Genomic DNA, 12,975 nt, shown 5'->3' with positions numbered 1-12,975 from the left:
TTTTTTTCTTCCTTTGTTTTTAAAGACTTTATTTATTTATTTGACAGAGAGAAAGAGAGCACAAGCCGAGGGGGGGGAAGGGGCAGAGGGGGAGGGGCAGAGGGAAAGGGACAAGCAGACCCCACTGAGCGGGGAGCCCAATGCGGGGCTGGATCTCAGGTCCCCGAGATCATGAACTGAGCTGAAGTCAGACACCCAGCTGACTGAGTTACCCAGGTGCCCCAGGGTAGCTCTAGGTTTAATTTTTTGAGGAACCTCCATACTATTTTCTACAGTGGCTACACCAGTTTGCACTCCCACCAACAGTGCAAGAGGCTTCCTTTATCTCCACATCCTTGCCAACACCTGCTTTCTTGAGTTATGATTAAATGTTATGTTGAGTTATGATAAATTAATGATCCCATTTACAACTGCACCATTCTAACGTACAAGGTGATATCTCTTTGTGGTTTGATTTGCATTTCCTTGATGATGAGGGATGTTGGTCATCTGTATGTCTTCTTTGGAGAAATGTCTGCTCATGTCTTCTGTCCATTTTTTAATTGGATTATTTCTTTTTTGGTTATTGAGTTGTATCAGTTCTTTACACATTCTGAATACTAACCCTTCTCAGATATTTCATTTGCAAATATCTTTTCTCATTCAGTAGGTTGCCTTTTAGTTTTGTTGGTTGCTTTCTTCACTGCACAGAAGCTTTTTATTTTGATGTAGTCCCAGTAATTTGTTTTTGCTTTTATTTCCCTTGCCTTAGGAGACATATCTAGAAAAATGTTGCTACGGCCAATGTCAGAGATTACTGCCTGCACTCTCTTCAAGGATTTTTATGGTTTCAGGTCTTACATTTAGGTCTTTGATCCATTTTGAGCTTATTTTTGTATATGGTGAAAGAAAGTGGTCCAGTTTCATTCTTTTGCATGTGGCTGTCCAGTTTTCCCAACACCATTTGTTGAAGAGACTCTTTTTCCATTGTATACTCATTCCTTCTTAGTCAAAAACTAATTGACCATGTAATTGTGGGTTTGTTTCTGGATTTTCTGTTCTATTCCATTGACCTGTGTGTCTATATTTTGCCAGTAACACACTATTTTAATTACTACTGCTCTGTAGTATAACTTGAACTGTGGAGTTGTGGTACTCTAGTTTTTCTTTTTCCAGATTGTTTTGGCTATTGAAGCAAAACAATCAAGTCATATGTCACACTAATAAGAGAAAGGATAAAAAGCCATATGATCTTTCAACAGGTGCAAAAAAAAAAAAAAGCACTTGACAAAGTACAATATCCATTCATGATAAAAACTGCAATGCAGGTCTAAGGGAACATATCTCAACATAATAAAGGCCTTATATGAAAAACCCACAGCCAACTGACAGCTTTTTCCCTAAGGTCAGGAACAAGACAAGGATATCCACTCTCATCACTTTAATCAACATAGTACTGGAAAGCCTAGCCACAGCAATTAGATAGCCTAAAGAAATAAAAGGCATCCAAATTGGTAAGTAAGAAGTAAAATTTCCCTATTTGCAGATGACATAGTAATATATATAGAAAACCCTAAAAACTCCACCAAAAAGCTACTACAGCTGATAAATGAATTCAGTAAATTTGCAGGATACAAAATCAATATGCAGAAATCTGTCGCATTCTTATACACTTATAATGAAGCAGCGGAAAGAGAAATTAATGATCCCATTTACAACTGCACCAAAAACAATAAAATACCTAGGAATAAACTTAACCAAAGAGGTGAAAGACCTGTACTCTGAAAACTATATAACACTGATGAAAGAAATTCAAGAGGACTCAAAGAAATGGAAAGACATTGCTCATGGGCTGGAAGAACAAATCTTGTTAAAACGCCAAAACTACCAAAAGCAATCTACAGATTTAATGCAATCCCTATCAAAATACCAACAGCATATTTCACAGAACTAGAACAAACAATCCTAAAATTTGTTTGGAACCACAAAAGGCCTTTCATACCTAAATCTTTAATCTGCCTGGAATGAATTTTTGTGTGTGGCATAAAGTAGGACTCCAATTTAAATTTTTTCATATGGAGATCTAAGTACTACTATTAAAAAAGTCCCTCCTTAGTCCTCTGCTCTGTAAACATACCTTTTTTTTTTTTTTTTAAGTAGTCTCCATACCCAGAGTGCAGCCCAATGCTGGGCTTAAACTCACAACCCTGAGATCAAGACCTAAGCTGAGATCAACAGTCAGACACTTAACCAAACTGAGCCACCCCGGCACCCCTAGACGCACTTCTATAAATAATCATGCTTCTAGATACATGTGGAACTGAATTTGGGTTCTCTATTGTTTTCCACTGGTCTAACGTTGTGCTAATACTAAACTGTTTTAATTACTATAGCTTTATATATAAAAAATCAGGATATCTCATAGATCAAGTCCTCTCACCTTGACCTGGTTCTTGAAGAATGTCTTAGTCCTTTCCGTTTCCATATATATTTTAGAAAATACATGTAATTTTGAGCTCTGCAATTTTTGTCAAACTGGTAAAATACCCACAAAATGAATCTAGATTTCTCAACTGGGGCACTTTTAATCCCCAAGTCTCTCCGCGGGGGACATTGGGCATAGACATTTCTGGTTGTCACAAAAGGCAGGAATACTATCAGCATCTAGTGGGTTGAGGCCTAGGAGATGCTGCTAAACATCCCACAATGCATAGGACAGTCCCCATAACAAAGAATTACCCCCATAACAAAGAATTATCCCATTCAAAATATAATAGTGCCATTATTGAGATTTCAGCCCCAAATAAATCAAGGGGCAAATTTGTATGGACCCATTAAAGGGTAGGAAATATCTACCCAAAACAAAAATTTAGTTTTAGAAAAACTGAATTGCCATGTGCCAAATAAGATTAACCCCAATTCATTTTTTAAAAAATTACATTATATGCATATAAAAAAAAAGGCTTATCTTCTTGTTCTTTATAGCAGGGGAGTTTGCAGGAAGTTTATCAAAGTCTTTAAAATACAAAGTTATAAAGAAACAAGATCTAGAATATATTTTTAAAACAAGATCTAGAATATATTTTTAAATATACCTCCTAGAAATCAGTCAGAAACAACCCAATAGAAAAATGGGCAAACAACTTAAATAATAGGCAATTCACTAAAGGGGATATTCAAATGACCAATAAACATATAAAAAGATGCTCAACCTCATCAGTCACCAGAGAAATACCAATTAAAACTCAGGAGAACACCACAGATGCACCAGAACAGCTAAAATTTTAAACAACTGGAAATATTAAGTGTTAACAGGAATGTTGAACAATGTAACTTCCAAATACTACTAGATGTAGGGCAACAGGGCAAATAAATTGGTTCAAGCACTTTGGAAAATCTTAGCAATATATATTATAGCTGAACATATGCACACACTATGACCAGCAATTCCATTTCTAAGTATATAGTTAATAAAAAATATCCATATGCACTAGAATGAATAAGAATGTTCATAATAGCATTAATAAGCAAAAATTAAAACCACTCAAATGTCTAACAGCTGTGGAACAGATTAATAAACTATAGAAATAATATACAAAAACTAGTACTATATGCAAAAACACCAATGAATCTCAGAAATACAATGTTAAGCAAAAGCAGCGAGGCAGTACAGTGTTCAAGAGTACACATAATTCCGCATCTATAAAGAGGTAAAAACCATCAATGGTGATGGAAGGGAGAATAGCAATTAGGGAGGGCCTCTGCGGTGTTGGTTATGTCCCATGTTTTTTATCTCGGTGATAGTCACACGACTGCTTACTTTGTGAAAATTCATCAAGCTTATACACTTACAGTCCACACACTTTTCTGTACTTAGGTTATATCAGATTAAAGAACTTACTTAAAAATACAGAGCATCAGAATACAATCCTGATCCCATCTGATTCTTCAAGAGACTATTCTAAACAACTTTAACTCAGTCACATTAAAACGCAGGTTGCCCTACGCAAAATAAATGAACTTGGATCTATACCTCACACAATCTATAAAATTAACTTGAAATAGATCTCAAACTAAAAGTAAAAGCTAAAACCATATTTGATAAAAAAAAATTTGTACTCAAAATATATAAAGAACTCTCAAAACTTAGCAGTAAGAAAAAAAACAAAAAAGAAGCAGATTTGAACACACATTTCATCAAAGATACCGATGGCTAATAAGCACATGAAAAAATGCTCAACTGTCATAAGTGATTAGGGAAATGCATATTAAAACCACAATGAGATACCACTACATACCTATTAGAAAGGTAAAAAAAGACTGACCATACAAAGTACTGACAAGGATGTAAAGAAATGGGAACTCCCAACCACTGCTGGTGGGAATGTAAAATGGTAAAACCACTTTGGGAAACAGTTTGGAAATTTCTTAAAAAGTTAAACATAAGTGATCTAGTCATTTCTAGTATTTACCCTAAAAAAATGAAAGCACATGTCCAAAACAAAGACTTATACAGAGATATTCACAGTAGCTTTACATGTAATAGCTTAAAACTAGAAACAACTCAAATATACATCAATAGGTGACTGGATAAACAATTTGTAGTATATCCATACAATAGAATATTACTCAAAAATAAAAAGGAACAAACTTGATATATGCAACAACATGGATAAATTTCAAAAGAATTATGTTAAGTGAAAGAAGCTAGACAAATAAGTGTACAAACTATAACTCCATTTAAATAAACTCTAAAAAAAATGCAAACTAACCTACAATGACAGAAAGCAAATCGGTGGTTGAAAAGAGTGAGTCATGGAGGCTTGGGTAGGAGGTATAACAAAAGGGCATGAAAAAACTTTTGAAAGTGATGGACATGTTCACTATTTTGATGCTTTAATGGAAGTACACCTATGTCAAAACTCATCAAAGTGTACCATTTATATATATAGTTATGTCAAGTATATTTCAATAAGGTTGTTCTAAAAAAAATACAGGGTATAGGGGCACCTAGGTGGCTCAGTCGGTTAAGCGCCTGCCTTTGACTCAGATCATGATCCAGGGTCCTGGGATTGCGCCCCGCCCTTGGTGACCCTGGTTGGTGGGGAGCCTGCTTTTCCCCCTTCCTCTGCCGCTCCCCCTGCTGTGCTCTCTCTCTCAAATAAATGAATAAAATCTTAAAAAAAAAAACAAAAACAAAACCAGGTTGTATATAAACATAAACCAGAAGTCCTGTAATTATCTCAAAGTCAATTCCATTCATTCATATAACAAATACTTATCTAGCACCTACCATATGCCAGGCACTCTGCTAGGTACTAAAAATACTATGATAAGCAAAATGATATGATCCCTGACCTCATGGAGTATATAGTCTGCTACAGGAAGCAGAACTTGATATGATGCACACAGACATATGGATAATACAAACTGACAAGTGCTACGAAGGAGACGTACACAGTGAGAGGACAGAATATAACAGGGAAATCAAATCTAGTCTGACAGAAAGGTCAGTATGGCTCCTTCAAGGAAATGACATTTAAGCTGAGACCTAAAGCAAATGCAGGATAGCAAATGGAAGATGGGACTTTCCTCAGAAGAAACACTAACATAAGCAAAGGTGTTGAAGCAGGCAAAAGCATGATCCCCCTAAGGAATGGAAAGAAAGCCAAAAGGGCTAAGGGTCAAAACAGTATAGACAACACTATTGGTCACCTCTCCAGCATGTATTCAACCACCTCTTCCTCATTCCTAACAGAATCATACTTTAGTTCAAGCAGCTACACTCCTCCACAAATGGGTCATGTGTTTTAGAGGAAGAGAACTCTATCCTTCCTTTTAGAGGTGGATACTATTTAGGGGCAGCCGGGTGGCTCAGATGGTTAAGTGTCTGACTCTTGATTTCGGTCGTGATCTCAGGGTCGTGAGATGGAGAGCCACGTGTTGCTCTGTGCTCATCAGGAGTCTGCTTGAGATTCTCTCCCTCTCCCTCTGCTCCTTCCTCTCTCTCTCTCTCAAATAAATAAATAAAATCTTAAAAAAAAAAAAAAAGTGGATCCTTTTTAGACTTAAGTCAATCATGGCAACCTCTTTTCTTCCTGCCAGTGATTAAAGGATGGCATGAGTAAAAGTAGGAAAAGAAGTTATTACACGCTCTTACAAAGAGATGGCACTTCAGACTAAGGAGGTATCAAAGGAGATAGAGGTCTGCATGGAGAAATGAGGAAGAACAAAGTGTATAGTGTGTCTCCTAGGTTTTTGGCTCAGGTAAATAATGATTAATCCTTTCCATATACTCAAAGCCAAAGAAATATTTTTAAAAATTAATAATCTTGTGATATTCTTAGTATACTTCTCTTAAATAAATCTAGTAAGAACTGTTTAAGGATCATATTTAAAACATAACTGATTCTCTACTCAGCCATAAAAAAGGATGAAATCTTGGCACTTGTGACAACATGGATGCACCTAGAGGGTATTATGCTAAGTTAAGTAAGTCAGAGAAAAACAAATACCACATGATTTCACTTATGTGGGGAATCTAAAAAACAAATGAATAAACAAAAAGCAGAAACAGACCCATAAATACAGAGAACAAACTGATGGCTGCCAGAGAGAAATGGAAGATACATGCTTCCAGTTACAGAATGAATAAGTCACAGGAATAAAAAGTACAGCACAGGGAATATAGTTAACGGCACTGTAATAGCATAAGGTGATGACGGATGGTAGACACACTTGTGGTGAGCACAGAATAACACCTAGACTTGTTGAATCACTATGTTGTACCCCTGAAACTAATGTATATATTATAGTGTGTCAACTATACTTCAATTAACAAAAAAACAAACGTATGTTAAAAAAAAAAAAAAAAGCCTCATATAAGATATACTGGCCTCAGAAGTCCAGGCAAACTCATAAGGATCAATGAATGAGGCTAATTAAATTTTGTCTTACAAATCAGTGTGTTTTAAAAAATTATAACGCATAATTTTTTTTAAAGATTTTATTTATTTATTTGAGAGAGAGAGGGAGAACACAAGTGCATGCAAAGGGAGGGAGGAGCAGAGGGAGAGGAAAGAGAATCTCAAGCAGTCTCACCACCTACCACAGAGCCAGACCAGAGGCTCACTCTCACAAACCCGAAATCACCACCTGAAGGGAAACCAAGAGTTGGGTACCCAAACAACGGAGCCACTCAGGCACCCCAAAAATTCTAACATATAATTGACAATACTGCCTACAAATCAGATCAATTTCTAAATATCATTTACTGTGCACTGCCTTTTTCAAAAAATGATTTAAACTAGCAAAATGTCTGAATAAATTAAAAGTCAACCCAAGAATAAAATAGTCCAAGGATATCTGACTATCCTATGTGTTATCTAAAAATAATTCCAGAGAAATTAGGTGAAGATACATTGTCAATTATGCTAAACAAATTTATCTTAGTTAAGTCTCACAACAGCAATAATTAAGGCTACTACAGATACTAACAGAGCCAGGCAAAATATAAACTACCTTGACAAGCTGATGAAGTGTCATTTCTTTCAGAAGGTGGTGTACTTGGGCTGTTGAAATGATGTGAAGTTCCTTGGTTCAAGTCAGTGTTTGCAAAATTCTTTGAATGGCATGCACAACAACATGATGATGGTACTTCAGCTTTTTTACTTAAGCTTTCATCTACTGGCTTCCCTAAAAAAGTGAAAAACCCAAGTTGTAATACTTCTCATTTAAAAAATATTAATCTTCCTCTGCAACTAGGGTGAGCAACCACCCAATCTGCCCAAGATTGGGAGGTTTCCTAAGATACAAGATTTTCAGTGCTAAAACTGGAAAAGTACCTGGCAGATCTGGGCAAGTTGGTCACCCTATCTCCAGCATCAATTACAACAAGAGAAAAACACACCAGAAACACAGAGAAGTTATCATCAATTTACATAATTTGTAAAAATCTAATAATAGTCAAAGATTAATAATGTTAACCACTCAGGTATTCACTTATGAGATTTATTAAAACGTCAAGCAAGGAAGATTAAAATAAAGACCTAAAGTATATTCTTAATTACTACTATTTCCCTAAAGAAACAAATCTCAATACTTTAAATAATGTAAATACATAAGGGTTAAATCATTCCTACTTTATACATCTATTTAAAAGAGAAACATGTTTCATGATGTATCAATTATGATACATGTATCAAAATATATTTTAAGGTCAATATTTAAATAAAACAGGTAATTTTTAATACTTAAATAGAATACATAATTGTAATAGAGGTCTACATTGTGTGCCTACATGAATACTACACCTGATCTTAGCCAAAAGGTCAAGAAGTGATTGCCTACATATATAAATACACAATTCATGGATATTAAAAAAAGGTGAATAATTAATTTTCTATGAACAGTATTGACATTATTTTCCCATCTGTACTACATAAATACTACTAATTCTATTTTTCAGTCTCCCATTAAAATTTTAAGTTATTGGGGCGCCTGGGTGGCACAGCAGTTAAGCGTCTGCCTTCGGCTCAGGGCGTGATCCCGGCGTTATGGGATAGAGCCCCACATCAGGCTCCTCCGCTAGGAGCCTGCTTCTTCCTCTCCCGCTCCCCCTGCTTGTGTTCCCTCTCTCGCTGGCTATCTCTATCTCTGTCGAATAAATAAATAAAATCTTTAAAAAAAAAAAATTTTAAGTTATTAACAGATTATCTTTTTCCCCAAAGAGTAACATCATTAACAATCAAAATGAACAACAAAAGTTATAAAATATTTACTTTTTATTTTTAATAGTCTTATCAGTAGCACATTTCCTTTTAAAAAACATATAAATATATATATATATATATATGCACACACACACACATAAAAATACATACACACATTCCTACATACACTCGTGGTTAACTTTAAATTCTCCTAATACTTTAGGTCAAATCCATCTAATTATGTAACTAAAACATATCCAATACTGTATTTCAGATTTATTATGTATATTACCAAGTCTTTAATAAAAGTAAATGTTACTAGGCCTTTCTTAGCAAATAAAGTAAAAGTAATAGAAAATAACATGCATTTATGAAAATGATATTACAATAAACTTTTGCTTATCTGGCGTCTAAACAAGTAGAAAAATCAATTAGAATGTTTTCTTTATATATTCTATGGTCTAATGTTATAAGGAAGGGACAAATAAGCAAATATATTAAAGGATTTGCTCAAAGCAATTATTTCTGTATGTTATAGCATCATGACAGGCCCATCTCTTGCATCTTTTACATACAAATTATCATAATCATTTTCATAATGATAACTAAGCATTCCAAGATTTTTATGTAGACTCTAAATCATCAAATAAAGAACTATAGTATGTTCAAAACTGTTTTAGAATTAACAACATATTTTGCTCTGTTGAAACTCTTTTGGAATATATATAGCTTGGGGCAACTGGGTGGCTCAGTTGGTTAAGCATTTGCCTTCAGCTCAGGTCATGATCTCAGGGTCCTGAAATCAAGCCCCACATCAGGCTCGCTCAAGCGGGGAGCCTGCTTCTCCCTCTCCCTCTGCCGCTCCCCCTACCTGTACTCTCTCTTGCTCACTCGCTCTCTCTCAAATAAGTAAAATCTTAAAAAAAAAAAAAAAAAAAAGGAATATATACAACTTATAAAAAAAATCTTAAAAGAGAATCTGTACCTATATTAGCTAGCTAGAACATGGTTGAGTCATCCTGGATAAAAAGTACTTTATTAAACACTTTTTTCTGGTCGCACTAAGGAACCTGAAGATATCAACCAACTACTTACCACTAAGAGACTGTTGCCAAGCTAAAGCAGAACAAAGTAAGGCTAAGCTTTTCCCACTTCCTGTAGGGCTCTCCAACAAACAATGTTGCTTACTATTTAATCCTCTGACAATCTATGGACACAAAAACAATAAAAAAATAAACAATTTACTTCATTAGGGTATCTCTCCATCATAAGTACAAATACAATAACAATGAGAAGTAAGGTTGCACTTCCTGGAGCACAGCAATAGCAGAAGGGAGAACCAGTATTTAGCTAAACTAGACTTTATTCCTTTATACCTCTCCCTAAAATTATGGCCTTAAAAGCATATTGAGCAAAAAAGACATGAAAAAAAAGCAATTTGTGCCTTAATCATTTCTGTAAAACTAGAATATAGCACATGAATATCTTTGATGAAAACTTAATGGAGGATACCGCTCTTGGGAGTGTAAATTGTTACAACCACTCTGTAAGGAATTATCAATTCCTTGTAAAGTTGAAGATACCCAACTCCACCAAGTCCAGTCCTATGTAGATACTCCACACACTTTTCCCACATGAACACAAGGAAACCTGTATAAGAAAGTTCATAACAGCATTGTTCATAATTGCTAAAGAATGTAAACAAGTCTTAAAAGTCTATCAAAAGAAAATGGACAAAAAATCCTGGCATATCCATATAATGGAATACTATACAGCAAGTAAAATGGATTAACAATCAACAGGCCCACATCTTAAAACTGTTAAGCAAAAAAAAAAAAAAAAAAGTCAAGTTCTGCAGGTAGGTATAGTATCGTATTATTATGCAACATTTAAAATATGTGCAGTAAATACTCTATTGCTCACAAACAAGGTATAAAGTAAATATGGTAAAATATTCGGATTTAACAAAGTTGGAAAGTTGGCTTACTTAAGTTTGTATATTAATTTTCTATATGACAACTATCTCCAAAAAATTATGGTGAGAAATATACTGTTCTGTGTAATATACAGCAAATATTTTGGAGAAAGCACTAATTCTGCAAAGTAAATAGAAGTTCCAACTGAGATGAGAACATTTTTCAGAATGTTCTTCTTTTGTCTCCATTATAACAATGCACATATATACTTTAGCTGTGATCAGTATTATTTTTCCAAAGTTTAGATATTCTTCAATGAACCCGGCAAAAATTTTCAATCCATTTACTATCTGAAAAAATGAACGTAGTCTCATGATTATAAGCACCTGCATCTTAATAAAAACTTAAAATAAGTATTGAAAAATACTTACAGAATTCATCATAGCAAGCTGTGATGGGTAAGCTTTATAAGGAAAGGTAATCTTCACCCCACCAATTGTATATTCAGACCAAAGTGAAGACATCATGCTTCGCTATTTACTTCACATTCCTAACTGCAACAGAAATGAAAATCAATATTGAAACAATAACATTCAAAGAAAACCAGATTCCAACACTAGGACAGATGTCTGGAAATAAAAATTGTAATAAATGCTTAAACAAAACAAACGGGGAAGTAAAAGAATTTCCTAGTGTTATAAATCACAGTGGTTGACAGCATGTCTTGGAATCTCACAAATGTGGATTTGTACCCCTGCTGTGCCAAAGCTGTGGACTAGGAGTTAGAAAGTACAAGCTCTAGACCAGGTTCTGAAAACAACTCAGATATGTTACCTTGATCATGTCTGTTCACTTCTCTAGACTAAGATCCTTATCTGTAGTAATCCCTAATTTAAAAACAGTTATGAGAGAGACAATGCCTTGGCACTTAGTAGGTGCCCAAAAATTCTTATTTAAAGGTCAGTGGGGTATAATGGAAAGATGAATTTTGGACTAAAGCAAACCTAAATTTGAATTCCTCTGTGTGAATTGCTTAACCTCTCAGAGCTAATTTCTTCATCTGTGAAATGGAGATAATACTACCCACCTGATAGAGTTTTCACAAAAATTAGCCAGGCACTGAGTTAATAATTAAATAAGATAATGTCTGTACATGATGTGTACATAAGGCGCCCTATGGCACCTGGGTGGCTCAGTCCTTAAGCTTCTCACTTTGCTTCAGGTCAAGATCTCAGAGTCCTGGGATCAAGCCCAGCCGGGAGTCTGCTTGTCCCTCTGCCTCTCCCCCCACTAGTGCTCACTCTCTAATAAATAAAATCTTTAAAAAACAATAAAGTAGAGGGGCACCTGGGTGGCTCAGTCGGTTAAGCGTCTGCCTTCAGCTCAGGTCATGATCTCAGGGCCCCCGGATAGAGTCCCCTATCCGGCTCCTTGCTCTGTCGGGAGCCTGCTTCTCCTTCTGCCTGCCGCTCCCGTTCCTTGTGCTTTGTCTCTCTCAAATAAATGAATAAAATCTTTAAAAATAATAATAAAATAGAATAAAAAATAACATAATATACAGAAATGTGCACAAACTCCAGTACCTAAAACAAAAGTGATCTACTTTAATCGCCCCCTTCAAAACCACCTTTTCTTTCTTTTTTTTTTTTTTTAAGGTTTTATTTATTTATGTGACAGACAGCCAGCGAGAGAGGGAACACAAGCAGGGGGAGTAGGAGAGGAAGAAGCAGGCTCCCAGCGGAGGAGCCCGATGTGGGACTCGATTCCGGAACGCCGGGATCACGCCCTGAGCGGAAGGCAGCCGCCCAACGACTGCGCCACCCAGGCATCCCAAAACCACCTTTTCTTAACCTAAGATACATAGGTATAATGCAGAAACTGTTATCTCTTGATATTGCATGCAGAAGTTTCTGTGCATGACTGCATTTTTCTGAAAAGGGAGTCAACAGATTTCTCATTCCCAAAAATACATCCTAAAGAAATAACTGAAAGGGGGGGTGATATACATTGGTATCATTTTGCAACAGTGAAAAAAATAGTAAACTCAACCTGGCGATGGAGGGATGGTTGAAATAGCAATGCAATAGATTAGAAAGCCAGTAATAACCTTAACCATAGCCTATGTGTTCCAAAAGAACCACTATTCTAAGGTATTTTCCCGTTCTAATATTTTGTGATTCTGTGAAGCTCTGAGAATGAGATTTGGTGGAATCCAACCCTTTAATCTGAGCCAACAACTCAACGCTGGCCTAGTTACTCAGAAATAACCTGGATGGACATCAATTCATCCCCACCCCAGTTGTGGCAACAGGCATCTCAAAATGGGGCAGCTTCCCCCATTTGATGGAATAAAGCCAACAAAAACAAAA

At 35.6% G+C, this 12,975-nt stretch overlaps 1 protein-coding gene across 2 annotated transcripts in view; it reads right to left on the bottom strand.

Annotated features, from left to right (window-relative positions):
• BRIP1 (BRCA1 interacting DNA helicase 1) overlaps nucleotides 1-12,193 on the bottom strand; it is a 178,856-nt gene extending 166,663 nt beyond the window's left edge. For both annotated transcript variants that reach the window (XM_045773420.2, XM_087854564.1), the window contains exons 1-4: nucleotides 11,954-12,193; nucleotides 11,038-11,160; nucleotides 9,786-9,897; nucleotides 7,501-7,674 (exon numbers count right to left, since the gene is read on the bottom strand). In XM_045773420.2, coding sequence (XP_045629376.2) covers nucleotides 7,501-7,674; nucleotides 9,786-9,897; nucleotides 11,038-11,133 — 382 coding nt within the window. In that variant the 5' untranslated portion in view covers nucleotides 11,134-11,160; nucleotides 11,954-12,193. The remainder of the gene's footprint in view (nucleotides 1-7,500; nucleotides 7,675-9,785; nucleotides 9,898-11,037; nucleotides 11,161-11,953) is intronic.
• Nucleotides 12,194-12,975: the final 782 nt, after the last annotated feature.

The sequence above is a fragment of the Ursus americanus genome, chromosome 23, assembly GCF_024610735.1.
Source record: "Ursus americanus isolate L20-20 chromosome 23, mUrsAme1.1.p, whole genome shotgun sequence".
Lineage (NCBI taxonomy): Eukaryota > Metazoa > Chordata > Mammalia > Carnivora > Ursidae > Ursus > Ursus americanus.
This window is presented reverse-complemented; position numbering and strand designations above follow the sequence as displayed.